This window comes from Salvelinus namaycush, chromosome 12 (genome assembly GCF_016432855.1).
Source record: "Salvelinus namaycush isolate Seneca chromosome 12, SaNama_1.0, whole genome shotgun sequence".
Classification (NCBI taxonomy): domain Eukaryota; kingdom Metazoa; phylum Chordata; class Actinopteri; order Salmoniformes; family Salmonidae; genus Salvelinus; species Salvelinus namaycush.
The window spans coordinates 43,866,903-43,887,772 of NC_052318.1; the positions used below are offsets into that span (position 1 = coordinate 43,866,903).

A 20,870-nucleotide genomic window follows, 5' to 3' on the forward strand; every position below is an offset into this window, starting at 1 on the left:
TCATCTGATGCAGCACTCCCTTACTTTCCTTCTTGGTAAAATAGCCCTTACACAGTCTGGAGGTGTGTTGGGTCATTGTCCTGTTGAAAAACAAATAATAGTCCAACTAAGCCCAAAACCAGATGGCGGTTGGAACCAAAAAAACAAAAAACAAAAATCGCAAATTTGTACTCCAGACTAAATTACAAATTTCCACCGGTCTAATGTCCATTGCTCATGTTTCTTGGCCTAAGCAAGTCTCTTCTTATTATTGGTGTCCTTTAGTAGTGGTTTCTTTGCAGCAATTTGACCAAGAAGGCCTGATTCACACAGTCTCCTCTGAACAGTTGATGTATGGACTTGGTCTTTTACCAAACAGGGCTATCTTCTGAATACCACCCCTACCTTGTCACAACACAACTGATTGGCTCAAACCCATCAAGAAGGAAAGAAATTCCACAAATTAAGTTTTAAGAAGGCACACCTGTTAATTGAAATGCATTCCAGGTGACTAATTCATGAAGCTGGTTGAGAGAATGCCAAGAGTGTGCAGAGCTGTCATCAAGGCAAAGGGTGGTTATTTGAAGAATCTCAATATAAAATATATTTTGATTTGTTTAATACTTTTTGGGTTACTACATGATTCAATATGTGTTATTTCATAGTTTTGATGTCTTCACTATTATTCTACAATGTAGAAAATAGTAAAAATAAAGAAAAACCCTTGAATGAATAGGTGTTCTAAAACGTTTGACCCGTAGTGTACATAATAGTGATTATTCTCCCTAACATACGTCTAGCCAGTCATAGACAGAGAAAGTTAACAATTAACCATAAGTACATATTTACAGATAATTACAGTATATGGAAAGTCATGTTATGAGACATCTGTTAAGTTATGAGGACACTTTTAACCCTGTAGAGCCAGAGCAGTTCCTGGCATAAGGGCCAGGAGCTTCATCGTTGATAATGCAACATATGAAACACAGTGAGCACATTTACATACACACAAATCATTTGATATGAAACTGATTATGGCAGTAGGCCAGTTATAGCATTAGTCATGTAAACAACGTTTTTTTTTATTTGTGATTTTCTGCATTTATCAAAGTCCCATCAAGTAGCCTGATTTCAGACGTGTCCATGTAAACAGGATTGTTAAGGATTTGTTCTTCTTGCAAAGCATGTAAACGTTGAAATCAAACTATTATACTAATCTGACTATTCCAAATAATCGTGATACTGTACAGGTTTCTGTGCCTCTGGGAATGGAAGTTTTCTCCATCTCAGGTAGGAATACAAGCTTTCTCATTTACTGTGGGGTGTGAGGAAAAGCTCTGTGTCCCTTCCCACAGGCAAAGCTGAAACTCTATAGCACTGTGTCCTGCCACCCATGTGCATACACAGGGGTGCAACTTTGGTTTTAGAAGTAGGGGGGGACGTAATTATCACACAAAAAATGTTTTTATCCAGTTGGATAAACACTACAAACAGCCTACCCGACCACTTGGAGGCGTCTGCATGGTCCTAAAGCACACTGTTGCACCGTTTTGAATCACATTCCAATGATAAAATTAGGGGAGGGGGGGCAAAAATGCAATTTCAGAATGTGGGGGGATATATCCATATATCAAATAATCAAACACATAGTTTCCATTGAATTTGCACCGTTCCGGTATTATTATGAACCGTTCTCCCCTCAGCAGCCTCCACTGGTGTAGACAGTGTATCTGGTGGTCTGCCCTCACCTATGTTAGTGCTCTGTGGTGCCTGGGATGGGTGGACACTGATCTTGTTAGTCTGCTGGTTTCTCAGGTTCTCCGGCCATCCTAACACAGACTTTCTGTCCCCCCGCTGCTCAAGCAGACGTCTGGTGAGCACACAAGTATAAATGATTAGTCGGACATAAAGTATGTAGCTACACACACACACAGAGAGAAAAACAGACAGAAACCCACGATTCAACCAGCTTGCCTTTTCATCTCAAATCCAACTTTAAAAAATCAAATGCAGTTATTTTACGCTAAAGTATACGATCTCTCACTTACCCAATCCTCTCCTTTTCAATCTCCTTTAGACGCTTGTCTCTCTCTAGAACTTCAACAACAGCATGTGCCTCTTCATTGCTTAGGAAACCGAGATCCAAGTTCAAATTATACACTGTCATAGTTCCTAACTTGGCAGGAATCACTAACTGATTCCACTACAGGTGAGGTGATAAAGGAAATAGAACGTAAGTTGAAAGGAAACTGAAAATCAGACATTTAGATAACCAAGCCACTGATGTTCTACAGTCTGCGTCTTCCCCTTGCAGAGTACTCCGTGTTTTAGTCTGTCCCTCCCTTCATGCTAGAAGAACAAACATAACTCTATGCAGGTGGATCCACGTCGCTGGTCAGCTGAGAACAGAGCAGGTTACACCCTCTCACTGCCAGCACTCTATTTGTCTCCCGGGCAGTTTGCTGATGTTATCTACAATCTGCCAGATCCTTGGGCGTGTCGTCTAGCCGTGGTGAAAAGCATAGGACACATAATCCCTGTATTTTGCACCTGGCGTGCAACGCACTCCTCTCTCAGAACAGTGACAACATACACCGAGAATACAAAACTGCTCTTTCCATGACATAGACTGACCAGGTGAATTCGGCCTAAAGCTATGATCCCTTATTGATGTCTCTTGTTAAATCCACTTCAGTCAGTGTAGATGAAGGGGATGAGACAGGTTAAAGAAGAATTTTTAAGCCTTGAGACATAGATTGTGTATGTGTGCCATTCAGAGGGTGAATGGGAAAGACAAAATATTTAAGTGGCTTTGAACGTGGTATGATAGTAGGTGCCAGGCAGATTTGTGTCAAGAACTGCAATGCTGCTGGGTGTTTCACATTCAACAGATTGTGTATCAATAATGGTCCACCAACCAAAGGACATCCAGCCAACTTGACACAACTGTTGGAAGCATTGGAGTCAACATGGGCCAGCATTCCTGTGGATCGCTTTCGACACCTTGTAGAGTCCATGCCCCGACGAATTGAGGCTGTTCTGAGGGCAAAAGTGGGAGTGCAACTCAATATTAGGTGTTCATAATGTTTGATACACTCAGTGTATACAGTACGTGAGCATTCTAATTATTCAGCCCCAACTTTTACCATTCAATGACTTGAAAAGGAATAGGAAATATGTAAACATTTATTGACAGTAAGAAGGTTTGTCTCTGGTGTTAAGATCAAATGCATACAACATCACTGTAATTCACAAGGCATTGTGGTGTGAAAAAAACATATAATCTCCAAAACATAATACGCAAGATACTGCCATCTTGTGTCATAATTTTACAACATTTAATTTATGCTTCAGGGCCAGCCATGGGAAGTCTCATTTGTGTTGTAGGCACAGCCACTGATTTTTTTCTTCAGGCCCAGCCATGGGAAGTATAAGATAGCATAGATTTGCAAACAATTATTTTTTACATATTTTGAATATCCCTGTAAAGCTGTGTTACACCATTGTACTTATTCAAACGCATTGATTGATTTAATAACCATGACTGCATATGATCCTAATTCAGGACTGAATATTCTGCTTCCCTGGAGCCTGTAATCCCAGTGTCCCCAGTGTCAGGAGAGCCGTCTGGTCTGGACGACCCAGTCAGCGAACTGGGAGACCAGGGCGTACACACCAGGGCGCTGGGGGCGGCCACACCCCACACCAAAAGAAATCACGCCCACCTGCACCCAGTGGCCATCCTCTTCACACATGAGAGGACCTCCAGAGTCCCCCTAAAACAACAGGAAGACACAGTCAGTGGACAGAATTCTCACACACTGTACATGGATATTACTAACTGTGGATGGCATTGTGTACAGCTAGCATTGTACTGTACAATACACAAATACCCAAACTTTACTATCCAGTGCTGCCTTGGGGGCAGTATACCATCTTTTGCTGCCCTGGGACAGTATACTATCTGAAAGTGTTCCTGGTGCAGTTCTTTCACAGACATGTAGCGTGTTCTGTCCACAGAGGGTTACGACCATTGAAATCCATGTACCTGGCAGGAGTCCACTCCCCCCTCAGAGTAGCCGGCACACACCATCCTGGCTGTAATGTTGTACTCAGGCAGCAGCTTCTGACACTCAGAGCGGCTCACCAGGGGCAGCACTGCCTGCTGCAGCACATTAGCTGCTGTGCCTGGAGGGAATAACATTTTCAGACACATACATCAATTATAATGATCAATTTCAATTGTATGGCGCTTTCATCAACCACATCCTCAGATTAACCTGTTAATGACAACTAACTCAGGAGGCTGAAGAAATTTGGCTTGGCACCTAAAACCCTCACAAGCTTTTACAATTGAGAGCATCCTGTCGGGCTGTATCGCCCGCAACCGCAGGGCTCTCCAGAGGGTGGTGCGGTCTGCCCAGCGCATCATCGAGGGCAAACTACCTGCCCTCCAGGACACCTACAGCACCCGATTTCACAGGAAGGCCAAAAAGATCATCAAGGACAACAACCACCCAAGCCACTGCCTGTTCACCCCGCTAATATCCAGAAGGCGAGGTCAGTACAGGTGCATCAAAGCTGGGACCAAGAGACTGAAAAACAGCTTCTATCTCAAGATCATCAGACTGTTAAATAGCCATCACTAGCACATTAGAGGCTGCTGTCCTATACATTGACTTGAACTCACTGGCAACTTTAATAATTGGAACACTAGTCACTTTAATAATAATGTTTATATATTTTCCATTACATCTCATATGTATATACTGTATTCTGTCCTGTTCTACTGTATCTTACTCTATGCCGCTCTGACATTGCTCGTCCAAATATTTATATATTCTTAATTCCATTCCTTTACATTAGATTGGGTGTATTGTTAGACATTACTTGTTAGATATTACTGCACTGTTGGCGCTAGAAACACAAGCATTTCGCTACACCCGCAATAACATCTGCTAAACACGTGTATGTGACAAATAACATTTCATTTGATTTGATTGAGTGACACCAGAGTCCTAACCTTGCTCTACTTCTGCTCCCCAGCCTGCAATGAAACACTTCCTCCCAGCCTCAAACTGCTGGTCACTTGCTGGCAGACAGATGGGTTGAATGTAATCTGTAAAAGAATGATCTGTGTGAAGATTATATCCTGTGTGTGTGGATCTGTGTGAATATTATATCCTGTGTGTGTGGATCTGTGTGAAGACTATATCCTGTGTGTGTGGATCTGTGTGAAGATTATATCCTGTGTGTGTGGATCTGTGTGAAGATTATATCCTGTGTGTGTGTGGATCTGTGTGAAGATTATATCCTGTGTGTGTGTGGATCTGTGTGAAGCTTATATCCTGTGTGTGTGGATCTGTGTGAAGATTATATCCTGTGTGTGTGGATCTGTGTGAATATTATATCCTGTGTGTGTGGATCTGTGTGAATATTATGTCCTGTGTGTGTGGATCTGTGTGAAGATTATATCCTGTGTGTGTGGATCTGTGTGAAGATTATATCCTGTGTGTGTGGATCTGTGTGAAGATTATATCCTGTGTGTGTGGATCTGTGTGAATATTATATCCTGTGTGTGTGGATCTGTGTGAATATTATATCCTGTGTGTGTGGATCTGTGTGAAGATTATATCCTGTGTGTGTGGATCTGTGTGAAGATTATATCCTGTGTGTGTGGATCTGTGTGAAGATTATATCCTGTGTGTGTGGATCTGTGTGAATATTATATCCTGTGTGTGTGTGGATCTGTGTGAATATTATATCCTGTGTGTGTGTGGATCTGTGTGAAGATTATATCCTGTGTGTGTGGATCTGTGTGAAGATTATATCCTGTGTGTGTGGATCTGTGTGAAGATTATATCCTGTGTGTGTGGATCTGTGTGAAGATTATATCCTGTGTGTGTGGATCTGTGTGAAGATTATATCCTGTGTGTGTGGATCTGTGTGAAGATTATATCCTGTGTGTGTGGATCTGTGTGAAGATTATATCCTGTGTGTGTGGATCTGTGTGAAGATTATATCCTGTGTGTGTGGATCTGTGTGAAGATTATATCCTGTGTGTGTGGATCTGTGTGAAGATTATATCCTGTGTGTGTGGATCTGTGTGAAGATTATATCCTGTGTGTGTGGATCTGTGTGAATATTATATCCTGTGTGTGTGGATCTGTGTGAATATTATATCCTGTGTGTGTGGATCTGTGTGAATATTATATCCTGTGTGTGTGGATCTGTGTGAAGATTATATCCTGTGTGTGTGGATCTGTGTGAAGATTATATCCTGTGTGTGTGGATCTGTGTGAATATTATGTCCTGTGTGTGTGGATCTGTGTGAAGATTATATCCTGTGTGTGTGGATCTGTGTGAATATTATATCCTGTGTGTGTGGATCTGTGTGAATATTATATCCTGTGTGTGTGGATCTGTGTGAAGATTATATCCTGTGTGTGTGGATCTGTGTGAAGATTATATCCTGTGTGTGTGGATCTGTGTGAATATTATATCCTGTGTGTGTGGATCTGTGTGAATATTATGTCCTGTGTGTGTGGATCTGTGTGAATATTATGTCCTGTGTGTGTGTGGATCTGTGTGAATATTATATCCTGTGTGTACGGACCTGTGCGAAGATTATATCCTGTGTGTGTGGACCTGTGTGAATATTATATCCTGTGTGTGTGGACCTGTGTGAATATTATATCCTGTGTGTACGGACCTGTGTGAATATGTGAGGTACATCTACTTAATAATCCACTTTATATGAACACAACATGACCGCTTGTGCTCAGTGTCAATCTGACATAAGGTCAAACTCTCAGGCTATGTCAGTCCTTCTCAAATAGTGGGGCGCGCCCCCCTGGGGAGGCTCGGAGCGATGCCAGGGGGGGCGCGTGTGACCCCGGGGAACATGCTTTTTTTTGCCGCAGGGAGTAGTTTTTTTTTGCACCGAACAAGAGCACACAGCACAGAGCAGGATATGTGAAGTGCAGATAACAAACCCTTAAGAGACACCATGGAAAAATATTTAACAGGGATGAAAAGAAAGGCGGAGAGAGACGGAGATAATGAGACAAACGTAAGTCTCCTGAAAGCTAAGACGAGGAAATATGACGACGCGTATGTAGCACTTGGCTTCACTGTGACTACGGTGGGAGACGACGAAAGACCGGTATGTTTACTGTGTCTAAAAATGTTGGCAGCGGACAGCATGAAGCCAAATAAATTAAGGCGTCACTTAAAGACATTACACCCCAATCACGCTGATAAGCCGCTTGAGTTTTTTCAGCGAAAACGTGCCGAATAAAATTTAAAAAATAAATAAATAAAAAATAAAAAAAAATATGACTTCCTCATTTTGATTTTTTTTAAATCAGCACAAATTGTTTTATTCATTTTTGTTTTATAGGTCAGTGTTTCATATATTGTGCTCCTGAGTTAATGTTGCTGATCAATTTGAATGTATTATTATTTATTGATTATATTTAATTTTATTTTTCAGTATCAAATGGTCAAAAAAACTTACAGTTTAAATAAGGCTTGAATTTCTTTTTAAATTTCAGGCAAATTGATGCACTTTAAGTCTTTTCTGTTACAGACTAAAAAACAATGTTAATAAAGTTATTCTTTGTTGTAAGTTGATCTATATTTCTTTCTTTTTTCTTTTTTTGTTTTCTTTAATGTTAATAAGGATAAAATGTTATGCAGAGGTGTACTTATAACAATTTTATAGACAAATTATACTATTTACAGTCGCGGCGGAGAGTTGGGGGGCGCGAAATGTTTACTTCTTCCTAGGGGGGGCGTAACAGAAAATAATTGAGAAGCACTGGGCTATGTAGAGCAGAGGGGTGTTTGATTGCACACCTGTGAAGTTGACGTTTGTTTGAAGGTGCATCATTGCGATGTCAGCATCCTTGGTCCGTCTGTTGTAGTGTTTGTTCATGATGATGTGGTCAACCTTTCGGGTCTGTGATGGGAGGACATCTACACTGCCCTGGGAGTGAAGGCCCAAAACTGCCTCCCAGTTGGAAAGGTGAATATTTTTCCTGTGGGATAAAAAGACAACCGTCAATGTAGACATGGGCTGTAAAACTCCAAATGTACGGACCAGATAAACAATGGTAGAGTTACTCTGTACTCAAATAGGTCAAACTCAGTTGAGGGTAAATGCACAGAAACATGTGACATGTTGTGTGCAGAGAAAGGTGAGGCTCAGGTGTATACACAGTGTATATTTACAGTGTAGACAAAGTAAAGGTGAATACAGGAGCATAAACAAACAGTATAAATGCAGAGAAGGATTCCTCACCCATAAACGCAGTGTGCAGCGGTAACCAGCCACTCGTTGTCAATCAGAGTAGCTCCACACACATGGCGGCCCCTAAAGTACAGCGACACCATCCATGGCCACGCCCCCTTACGAGAGTCTGTCCCTCCCACCACTCTGACAGTTCCACTCTCCTCTGACTCCTCCTCTCCTTTCTCCTCCATCCTTCGTTCAGTGGACCCACTTTGATCCATCTTCTGGGAGACCATACGAACGCCACACGCTACAATGCACAGCATAGTGTTTTTTGAGTGTATTTTGTTCATTTGTCAAAACGTGTCAATGTCTATATGTGAATGAGTACTTACAGTATGTATCATGTTACTATGTTGATGCTTTATGCTTTTCATACTCACGTTGGTTGTCACATTCCAAAGATATAACCTTTTCACCCATACATTTTTCACTATGGGAAATAGAAACAAACAGGTTGGATGTTGGTATGACTGTGAAATCAAAGTTGAATTATTAGAAGCAGGTAGCCTAGCGGTTAAGAGGGTTGGGCCAGTAACCGAAAGGTTGGATTTCCTCAATTCCCGAGCCGACTAGGTGAAAAATCTGTCGATGTGCCCTTGAGCAAGGCACTTAATTGCTCCTGTAAGTAGCTCTGGATAAGAGCGTCTGCTAAATTACTTCCTTCTTTTTTTTACGTAAATGAAAGCTGTTTGTTGAATGTAGTGTACCTGGGGGTCAGGTCCAGGGTACCGTTGACTGCCACACTCACGGTGGTGAAGGGAGAGTCTTTCTCTGTGGAGGGTATGAGCAGGGCACTTCCTGATCTAGAGTACATGTTAACACAGTGACTGACTTCCTGTCCTTCACTCTGTCAAACATACAAAGAATGACTGTTTCTCACACACACACACACACACACACACACACACACACACACACACACACACACACACACACACACACACACACACACACACACACACACACACACACACACACACACACACACACACACACACACACACACACCAGAGGTCTCACCTGTAGCCCAGGTAACGACACATGAAGTGGGAGAGCTGAGAGTTCCAGTGTTGACCACAGGTTGTGTACCGGGTGGTCTGGACCTGGAGCTGCAGATGTCTGACACTCGTACTGTCCACTGATACCTGATGCACTAAAACGCATAGAATCATGGAGAACCACTTTACCAGTCTTTTGGCCCACGTGCCTTTAACTGGCATGAATTGCTGTATGGGTGTGAACAGGGTCACAGCTTCATTTGTTTTACTCACCACAGTCAGCTTCGTCTGAGGAGTCAGCGCAGTCTGGTTGGCCGTTACACACACTGACATTGGAGATACATTCTCCAGACTGACACCGATATAGCCCAGTGACACAAGGCTCTGGAATTTGAAATGACAAAGGCAGTTTGGTTACTTGGCTATTGAAGAACAAAGAGTACATCAGGTAAGGTTCATTCAGAACTACTAATTTTGGACTTTAGAATGTTGAATTGGTTACTTAATATAAAATCTTACTTGGCATGCCCAGTGCTAATCCAGATGTGAAGTTGGCACGGAACCCTCTGCCATACCCTGTACTGTCCGTAAAGAACATCACTGTGATCTGATTGGCTGTGGAGATCACATCTGGAAAGGTAGCATCAGTACCAGTGAAGACACCTGACAAAGAAACACGCATCAATTCACCACAGTAAACCTCACCTGCATTTTCAATAACAACTAACAGTGTCATGGTAACATGACAGAGGCTCGTGTAGGAAGGACGTCACAGTAGGCGGAGGGTCAGAGACTCACCAAGCAGTTCAGACTGTGGCCCCGCCCCATCCCGCACCTCCACCATGTCATAGGTCGACTCAACGTCAAAATCCAGGAAGTGAAGCAGGATGTTCCATCCTTCCCTGGCATGAAGAGTCCACAAACCTTGCCCAGGATAGACAGATGTATGAACACCACATTTCAACCAATTAGGGAAAAATTGAACAAAAAACTAAGTTCATACAAGAAGCCTTGTTTCCATAGGAGTGTGGGTAGTTGGGGGAGCTGAATGTAGAGTTGTGTTCCCAGAGGTCAAAAGGTCCTCCACAGTCAGCTGAGAAAGAGGAAGGAATACACGCTTTAGATGCAACCATGGAAAACAAGGACACATGACATTAACGGACAAAGAACAGTGATTGTCAGGTGAGAGAAGGGCGAGTTGGTGACTCAGTAGTAATGGATGAGTGTGCTGGTTAACGATGAAGGGGGGGGTTCTGTTCGGAATGGACGGCCTGTGTCAAAGTGTTCCATGTGAAGACTATGTGGTTAAGAGTAACATACGAGGTATTGGAGGTGGTGTTGTAGGGGTGGGAACCACTGTTGGGTCTGGTGGGTCCGCCCCACAGGGACCATTTGTCAGACTAATATCATCCAGGGCGATGTCATTCTTCATACCCCCCTTCTTCTGAGCCTCAAAAACCACCTGGAGAAGAACATCACAGCGAAGAGACAGATCCTTATAGACAGACGTAACATGCACAGCCAAGTATAACAGCGTGGCAATTACACCATGTGGGATTCAGAGCGCTCTGACCGTTGCATCAGCTGTGCTGTTCAGGGTGACCTGGCCGAAGTGCCAGTTATCTCCATAGTTCCCCTCCTTCTGGAAGACCACAATGACTGAAGCTTCTCTGACCACAGAAGTTGACCGTCTCTCTACCAACACCCTCAGCCGATGCACATTCTCTCCATACATGTGGTACCTGGAGCAACAAGTAGCATAAATGCACATCTGGTGAGAGGCTATGTGTTTAGAGATGGATATCCACAGACAGTACATGAATAGAGGGAGAGAGGGTCACTGGGTGCTGACTTGTTGCACCCTCGACAACTACTGTGATTATTATTATTTGACCATGCTGGTCATTTATGAACATTTGAACATCTTGGCCATGTTCTGTTATAATCTCCACCCGGCACAGCCAGAAGAGGACTGGCCACCCCTCATAGCCTGGTTCCTCTCTAGGTTTTGGCCTTTCTAGGGAGTTTTTCCTAGCCACCGTGCTTCTACACCTGCATTGCTTACTGTTTGTGGTTTTAGGCTGGGTTTCCGTACAGCACTTTGAGATATCAGCTGATGTAATTTGATTTGACTTACCAGAACTTCAGACACATCGGTTCCTTTGAGTGAGCTAATCGGAGGCTGCGGATCTTGAAGTTCTTCTCCCACTGGCCAGGGCTTCCCGGTGTGACAATGTAGTAGCCTGTTTCGTCAGAACACAATAACAGTCAAAGAACAGAAACAAACTGCAGCAATGCGGCTTCGAAATAAAATCGTAAAGTCTCAGCTAAGTAAAGTAATGTCTTGTCACACAATGACACACCTGATTGGTTACCAAATGTATGGTCAAAGTTTGGGCCTGTGAAAGGGGGGAATGTGGGGATATTGGTGCGTATCCAGTCCCCTTCATCCTCAGGCTCCTGCCTCCAGAAACACAGGCCCTCCTCAAAGGAGCAGCTCAGCCTCTCCTCATCTGAGAGGACAGAGAGGAACACTGTCACGGTCATTTCACAGAGACCCAAAACCAAATCCTATTGCAATCTTCCTTCTAGTTTGTTTTGATAACTTCAAAGGAAATCTTTTAGTCAGGGTTTCCCAAACTCAGTCCTCGGGACCCCAAGGGGTGCACGTTTTGGTTATTGCCCTAGGACTACACAGCTGATTCAAATAATAAACTAATCATCAAGCTTTGATCATTTGAATCAGCTGTGTAGTGTTAGTGCAAGAACCAAAACGTGCACCCCTTAGGGTCCCGGGGACCGAGTTTGGGATACGCTGCTTTAAGTTTACTAGAGAGGTTGCTGATGTCTTCTGCTGAGTAGGTGGCATTAAATCCTTGGAAATTGTTGTAATCGTCAGAAGAGAACTCAACAGTGGCCTTGTCAGACAGCAGCCACACAGTGCCTGGGGAACGGCCTGACAGCAGGTCTGAAACACAGCCATAGTGGGTGGTAGGTGTGCTATTACTGTAGTTTATATAGATATTTTGCTGTATAGAAATTAGTACATATTTGCTCAGGAGTGTTATATACTTACATGTTAGATTTTTCCCCTGTCCTGTGCCCTCATACAGACTGAGAGTATCAATCTCTTCTTCTGTGTCGAATGAGTGGAAATTCATCTTTATGGCCAGTCCTTTCTGAACTCTAAAAATAAAAAATATACAGTACCAGTCAAAAGTTTGGACATATCTACTCATTCAAGGGGTTTTTCTTTATTTTTACTATTTTCTACATTGTAGAATAATAGTGAAGACATCAAAACTATGAAATAACATGTAGTAACCCCACACCATTACACCTCCTCCTCCATGCTTCACGGTGAGAACCACACATGCAGAGATCATCCGTTCAGCTACTCTGCGTCTCACAAAGACACGGCGGTTGGAACCAAAAATCGCAAATTTGGACTCATCAGACCAAAGGACAGATTTCCACCGGTCTAATGTCCATTGCTCGTGTTTCTTGGCCCAAGCAAGTCTCTTCTTCTCATTGGTGTCCTTTAGTAGTCGTTTCTTTGCGTCAATTTGACCATGAAGGCCTGATTCACGCAGTCTCCTCTGAACAGTTGATGTTGAGATGTGTCTGTTACTTAAACTCTGTGAAGTATTTATTTGGGCTGCAATTTCTGAGGCTGGTAGCTCTAATGAACTTATCCTCTGCAGCAGAGGTAACTCTGGGTCTTCCATTCCTGTGGCGGTCCTCATGAGAGCCAGTTTCATCATAGCGCTTGATGGTTTTTGCGACTGCACTTCAAGAAACGTTGACTGACCTTCATGTCTTGAAGTATTGATGGACTGTCGTCTCCCTGCAAAGTTCTTGAAATTTTCCGTATTGACTGATCTTCATGTCTTAAAGTAATGATGGACTGTGGTTTTTCTTTGCTTATTTGAGCTGTTCTTGCCATAATATGGACTTGGTCTTTTACCAAATAGGGCTATCTTCTGTATACCACCCCTACCTTGTCACAACACAACTGATTGGCTCAAACGCATTAAGAAGGAAAGAAATTACATAAATTAACTTTTTACAAGGCACATCTGTTAATTGAAATGCATTCCAGGTGACTACCTCATGAGAGTATGCCAAGAGCGTGCAAAGCAAAGGGTGGCTACTTTGAAGAATCTCAAATATTAAATATATTTGTAACACTTTTTGGGTTACGACATGATTCCATATGTGTTATTTCATAGTTTTGATGTCTTCACTATTATTCTACAATGTAGAAAATAGTAAAAATAAAGAAAAACCATAGAATGAGTAGGTTTCTCCAAACTTTTGACTGGTACTGTATATATACATTTTTTTTTAAAATTAAGGTAGCACAAAAAGTAGAGAGGTAGCACTGGTATGTCAGGTAAAAGTATATGAAAGTGAGTAGTGTGTAGTTAGTGTGAGAAGCAGGACTACCGTATGACCCAGCGGCAAATCATGCCATTGTTGTAGAGGAGAGGGAAGTTTTCAGAATGGAAGAAGCCCGTAGGACCAAGAAGAAGGAATTGGCCATCGCACTTTGTTGCTATGAAAATATGAGAGATATCCACACAGTTCAAGTCTATTATACTACCAATGCACTCATGACCACATTACCAGACCCCACATTATGCGTTGACATGGCATTCTTGTTACTCTGTACCATCTATATATTCAAGAACAATGTTTATCCACTTCATTATTAATCATCCACCAGCCGGATCTCACCTAGAGGGTTCTAAATGGAACCCCAAAAAGGATTCTACCTGGAACCAAAAAGGGTTCTACCTGGAACCAAAAAGGGTTATCCTATGGGGACAGCCGAAGAACAATTTTGGAATTATTTTTTCTAAGAGTGTAGGGACGAGGTTACATAATCAGCAAACACTGAGTCTCAAACACTCACCACAGAGAGTATGGTTTTCATCTGAGCCATCAGGACAATTGTCTACTCCGTCACAAAACTGCATGGTGGCCACACATGTAGTGCCATTCCCACAGGCCATATGATAAGGTGGGCATTTCCCTGTGAACATTAATCATCATTCGCCATCAATGAAATGTTTTTTTTTTAAATGGTACTGGTACAGTACTACAGTACGACTAATCTATTGTAAGTGTTTCCTATCGATTCCGTTCTCACCTGAAGAAGATGTAGTGGAAAGATGAGGTGTGGTGGTCAGTTTGGTTGAAGAGGTCGGCTGGTATGTAGTTAGGTCCTCTTTCACTAAACAGAAACATCATATAGGTTCAAATTCTCAATGCTGCATTTCACACAAGTCTTCTGGATGAATAACGTGGTAATAGATCTAGATCCCATTTTCTTCCCAATACTATGATCATGAATCGGTATGTAAGGTGTGTTTTACACCTACAGTGCATACGGAAAGTATTCTGACTCGACCTTTTTCCACATTTTGTTACGTTACAGCCGTATTCTAAAATGGATCAAATAAAACATTTTCCTCATCATTCTACACAAAATACCCCATAATGACAAAGTGAAAACAGGTTTTTAGAAATGTTCGCAAATGTATTAAACCTAGAAGACAGAAATACCTTATTTACATAAGTATTCAGACCCTTTGCTATGAGACTTGAAAAATTTAGCTCAAATGCATCCTGTTTCCATTGATCATCTTTGAGATGTTTCTACGACTTCATTTGAGTCCACCTGTGGTTAATTAAATTGATTGGGCATGATTTAGAAAGTCTATATAAGGTCCCACTGTTGACAGTGCATGTCAGAGAAAAAACCAAGCCATGAGGTCGAAGGACTTGTCCGTAGAGCTCCGAGACAGGATTGTGTCGAGGCACAGATCTGGGGAAGGGGACCAAATAAATTCTGCAGCATTGAAGGTCCCCAAGAACACAGTGGCCTCCATAATTCTTAAATGGAAGAAGTTTGGAACCACCAAGACTCTTCCCAGAGCTGGCCTCCCGGCCAAACTGAGCAATAGAGGGGGAGAAGGGCCTTGGTCAGGGAGGTGACCAAGAACCCGATGGTCACTTTGACAGAGCTCCAGAGTTCCTCTGTGGAGATGGGAGAACCTTCCAGAAGGACAACCATCTCCGCAGCACTCACACCAATCAGGCCTTTATGGTAGTGTGGCCATACGGAAGACACTCCTCAGTAAAAGGCATATGACAGCCCACTTGGTGTTTGCCAAAAGGCACCGAAAGACTCTCAGACCATTAGAAACAATATTCTCTGGTCTGATGAAACCAAGATTGAACTCTTTGGCCAGAATGCCAAGCGTCACGTCTGGAGGAAATCTGGCACCATCCCTATGGTGAAGTGTGGTGGAAGAATCATGCTGTAGAGATGTTTTTCAGTAGCAGGCACTGGAAGACTAGTCAGGATCAAGGGAAAGATCAACGGTGCAAAGTACAGAGAGATCCTTCATGAAGAACTGCTCCAGAACGCTGTGGAACTCAGACTGGGGTGAAAGTTCACCTTCCAACAGTACAACAACCCTAAGCACACAACCAAGACAATGCAGGAGTGGCTTCGGGACAAGTCTCTGAATGTCCTTGAGTGACCCAGTCAGAGCCCGGACTTGAAACCGATCGAAAATCTCTGGAGAGACCTGAAAATAGCTGTGCAGCGAAACTCCCCATCCAACCTGACAAAGCATGAGAGGATCTGCAGACAATGGAAGAAACTCCCCAAATACAAGTGTGCCAAGCTTGTAGCGTCATACCCACGATGACTCGAGGCTGTAATCACTGCCCAAGGTGCTTCAGCAAAGTACTGAGTAAAGTGTGTGAATACTTATGTAAATGTGATATTTCAGTTGTACATTTGTACATTTGCAATAAACTATAAAAAATAAAGAGAGTCACACACTTCATATATAAACTCCCAGTAATTTATAACATTTGCAAAAAAATCTAAAAACCTATTTTAGCTTTGTCATTATGGGGTATTGTTGAGAAAAAAAACGATTTCATCCATTTTAGAATAAGGCTGTAACGTAACAAAATGTGGGAAAAAATAAAGGGGTCTAAATACTTTCCAGATTTACTGTATACCTGTGACCTGGATGCTATTTTGGTTAACCACCAGGCCCCCAGTGCTCTGAAGCCCAGCCACCAGCTGCTGCTCTGCCTCCTTCACCTCCACACTCTGACGAAACTGCAGGTCAAAGTTCACCACCACACTGCCATTGCTGTCACATGGGGGGATTCATGGTCAGAAATGGTATAACGACATTGTCACTTTCAGTATATGTAACTATGCTATGAGGTTGTCATTTGTAAACATCATTATACACATACTGTCTCACCTGAATTCTAAAACTTCACAGGCCTTGAAGTCATTATTGAGGGAGCCACGGCTGTAAGCGTCAGATATCTGTGAGAAAATACAGTATTTATAATACAAGGCTAAAGTGTGTAGGAGAGTGGACAGGAGAATGATACGTGTGTGTATGGTATCCCGACATACCAGATGCTCTGTGTCGAAGGCCAGGGACTTGAACTGCAGACTGCTCCTGTTTCTCAGCTTCTCAGTAAACACAGCCCCCCTCGTAATGACCAGCCTCCCACTGAACACAGACTCAGTCCCACCTAGTCCACACTGGTCCACTGTGACAAACACACATACTGTAAGTGACTGACACTTGTCACTCCATACAAGACCAACAGATCAAAAACAAAACTATGGCAAATGGATATGTTTTACCCAGAAGTTATATGCAGCATAGAGTATTACATTTGATTTCTATACAAACATACTGACCGTTTTAGTGACAGAAATGGGAGGAAAGAAAACAAAAGTCTGGAGTGTTTTTTCTCACAGTCAGTCTGCATGGCGAGCCAGGTGATGATGATGAGGCTGACACACACCGCCAGCAGGGTCAGACACAGGACACTCAGCAGCACCTCCGTGGACGACCAACGTCGCTTCCCACGCCACATGGCTCCCTGACGTCCTCACACGCTCACACGGTCTTCTTGTCCTTCAGCTGACACCTCACACAGAATTCCCTGTGATTCAATCACTTTCACTGTCATGAACTATCACAGGATTCTGCACTGTGGAGTGAGTCTCCAACTACGTCCTACGTTTTCTGTTGTATCTACAGCCTGCTTCTTTGACTCTCCGCCGAGGAGAATTTCTCTGCTCTCCCATGAGCAGGGCTACTTATTCATGAGAGCTTGGCCCTTTATCTCTGTGAGGGGCAGCAGTAAACCTTTTATTGTGCAGTCACTGGAACAACAAAGTGATAGCCAATCTATGCTGCATCACTGGTGATCTCACTAATGAGTGTCCTTAATAACAAGAGCACTGAGAACGACAAAAGAAGTAAGTTGGTCTAAAGGACGGGGGTTGGGACAGTCCCTTCACCCCCGAACCCATATTAATCTGACAGCATGTGATACGATGAAATAAAAGAATACAACTTCCAAACAGACGATACTCCACACACATGTAGGGTGCACTGCATATACCAAACATTATGAACACTTTCCTAATATTGAGTTACACCCACCCCCTTTTGCCCTCAGAACAGCCTCAATTCGTCAGGGCATGGATTCTACATGGTGTCAAAAGCATTCCACAGGGATGCTGGCCCATGTTGAATCCAATGCTTCCCACAGTTGTGTCAAGTTGGCTGGATGTCCTTTGGGTGGTGGACCATTCTTGATATATACAGGAAACTGTTGAGCGTGAAACACCCAGCAGCATTGCAGTTCTTGACACAAACCGGTGCGCCTGGCACCTACTACAGTACCATACCCCGTTCAAAGGCACTTAAATATTTTGTTTTACCCGTTCACCCTCTGAATGGCACACATACACTATCCATGTCTCAATTGTCTCAAGGCTTAAAAGTCCTTCTTTAACCGGTCTCCTCTCCCTCGTCTACACTGACTGAAGTGGATTTAACAAGTGACATCAATAAGGGATCATACTGTAGATTTCACATGGATTCACCTGGACAGTCTGTCGTGGAGAGAGCAGATTTTCTTAATATTTTGTACACTCAACGTCCACGCACAAACTATCAAACACATACACACTACAAGAAAGGTATATTCTACATAATATCCATCGCAGAAACATAAATCCACTCCTGTCTTTAAGTAGACTTTGAACACTGATATGTGAGTGAGCTATTAATGCCACCTTATCACAGAAGGTACCCTCTGATAGTGACATCACTCTTGTCGCCCTCTCTGACATGGAATTCCTTCTAGAACATCAGACAACATGCATCCTCATAGTAAATGACTACGGCTCAGATATTGCCTAAGTCAGAGTTCGCTACTTATTTAATCTATGCGCTAAATTCAGCTTTCACTAAAGCTGTCAATCAGAGTTCATACAGCATTGTTTATTACCAAAGCAATAAAATGAAGGAGAACCATACCGGAAGTCCTCCGTCATAAACATTACATCAGAGCTAAGGTAATTCCATCTAAATAGATCAAAGGTGATTCTAGCTAAATAGAATATTTAGATAGAATCTAAGTATAATCATGTGCAAGTATCAACACCAGATTTGTTTAAGCCCTATTCTAAATGAGCTACATGATGCGAGGTCAGACAAAGGAATCGTTTCTGCTACTAGAAGTGACCATCATCCTTGAATCTACCTACACATCCAACTTAAAACAAAGCAACAGTAAACATCGTCCCCCACGAATAATGCAGCCCCCCTTGGCACAGTTGAGATCGCATGTGACTATCACATTTCAGTTAATTACTATAGCTCCCGCCTTGGGCCAATCAGTGTAATTTTGTAAACGCCAGATCTCTATGGCAAGACACATCATTCAACCAAGTTTGGTCCAAATCAGGCAAGTGCTGTCTGTGATATTGCGTGTAACTAACGTACTAACGGACGGAGACACATCCACAGTCCCCTCCCCGATTTCATGGTGGGGACAATGAGAATGATGACAGTTATGCCTAATTCTGTCACACAGTTAGAAGTGCTGCTTGCGTTCCAATAATCTGTGTGCAAAAATCACTTGAACTCATAAATCAAATTGCCAAACATTTAAGTTCCTTTTCCTTCAGGAAATGTGCAATTTATTTGGTGTAAACACCAGACGATCAAACAGAAAAACAGTCAGAGCACATGAAACAAAACTGCGTAAATAGATAAATACATATATTTGTACAGGAATATTCAAAGGAATACTGTGGGCTATATTTAAGAGCAGCCAGTCTTTAACGGTTGTACAGTGTTTGTGCATTTGTAAAGCTGAGAAAATGACCATCCTCACAACCACACAGCTTGTGGGCATCTTAGTATATTCGGGTCTTGACTCTTGAACGTATGCTACACGTTTAAACTTGTATGTGGATGATCAATGCTAATTGTTTATTTGAGTGTATGTGCTCACTTTTTGCATCTGTTCCTGTGCCTCTGCAGTCTGCTCTCCCTGCTTCTTCTGTGTTTGCGTAGCTTCGCAGGCTCCACTTCTCCTTGCTGAGCTGTCTGCCTCTTAGGCCCTTCACTTTGGTGAGCTGTCTGCTTGTTGGGCTGGGTAGAGCTGGGAGGCAGGGGGAGCAGGAGGGCCTGACCCTGGCTGGGACAGGGGGGTCGTGTAAGGGCCCATTGGGGATATCCTGGCATTGGCCAGGGAAGCAGGGGGGCAATAGGGGGACACAAGGGTGACGGGGGGGCATAGTAGTGAGGCTGGGGAGGGATGATACTCAGAGGGTACTGCTCAGAAGGGTAGCCACGCACCTACAACACACAAAAGAAAAACTGCTAGTCAAGCACCTAATTTGTTTTACAAGGAAAGGGGGATATCTAGTCAGTTGCACAACTGAATGCATTCAAAGTACTGAATGTTGAAAATATCTCCCTCTAATTCCCAGTGAGTCCTCACCATGTTGCTCCAGTGTAACTTGTCCTGGCAGGAGACGCTGCCATCAGCACGCCCTGTGAAGTGGAACACAGATGACTCTGGGAGGCCTACGTTCATACTAAGAAGAATAAACAGACGGTCAAGCATTAGATACAATCTGTTCATAACATTAGCCAAAACGAAGATGCTCTGAAATGACATGGTCTGGCCCGATTCACCTGGGTGTGTCATGTGAAGGGTCATCACGGTCATCCTCTGTGCCTTGAGGTCCAGATCCCCCATCCTGGTGGGAGCTACCTACAGGGGGGCAAGGGGGAGGGCCTAAAAACCTCCACCCTACCTATCTACAATGCACTGATATCCCTAAGTAGCTGAAACAACAGTTACTTTAAGAACACAACCTGCTTCATGTACAGAGCAAATTATGAATTAATAGGTTTTGGAAATGTCCTGATGCTAAATTGCTGCTCTGCAAACTTCATAAGTCCAAATGGGTGAGTTGAAAGCTGCAATTCCTAATGATGATACAAAACACTGGCCTACCGGTGCCGTACTGCAGCCTGATTTGACGGCCAAAGAGCCAAGTGCCATTCAGCAAGGCAATGGCATAGGGTACAGCTTCAGCATGCTTGTAATACACAAACCCATATGACCTTTGGCGACCCTCGCGGTCTCGAGCGATGGTGACCTTCTTCAGTGGCCCAGCCTGGTGGTATGAAACAAGGCACGATGTAAACGTGAAACACCAG

At 43.1% G+C, this 20,870-nt stretch overlaps 1 protein-coding gene across 1 annotated transcript; it reads right to left on the reverse strand.

Moving 5' to 3' along the window:
• Nucleotides 1–3,593: 3,593 nt before the first annotated feature.
• Nucleotides 3,594–17,211, reverse strand: tmprss15 (transmembrane serine protease 15). Its single transcript, XM_039006157.1, has 23 exons — nucleotides 17,091–17,211; nucleotides 16,739–16,878; nucleotides 16,578–16,645; nucleotides 16,324–16,460; nucleotides 14,195–14,314; nucleotides 13,726–13,834; nucleotides 12,353–12,462; nucleotides 12,107–12,244; nucleotides 11,640–11,789; nucleotides 11,414–11,519; nucleotides 10,850–11,018; nucleotides 10,597–10,738; nucleotides 10,280–10,369; nucleotides 10,075–10,200; nucleotides 9,796–9,939; nucleotides 9,550–9,660; nucleotides 9,299–9,431; nucleotides 8,986–9,081; nucleotides 8,285–8,467; nucleotides 7,840–8,021; nucleotides 5,003–5,098; nucleotides 4,028–4,167; nucleotides 3,594–3,755 (listed from the first exon to the last, which is right to left on the reverse strand). The coding sequence occupies exons 1-23, from the start codon at nucleotides 17,209–17,211 to the stop codon at nucleotides 3,594–3,596; spliced, it is 2,973 nt and encodes a 990-aa protein (XP_038862085.1).
• Between the last annotated feature and the right edge of the window lie 3,659 nt (nucleotides 17,212–20,870).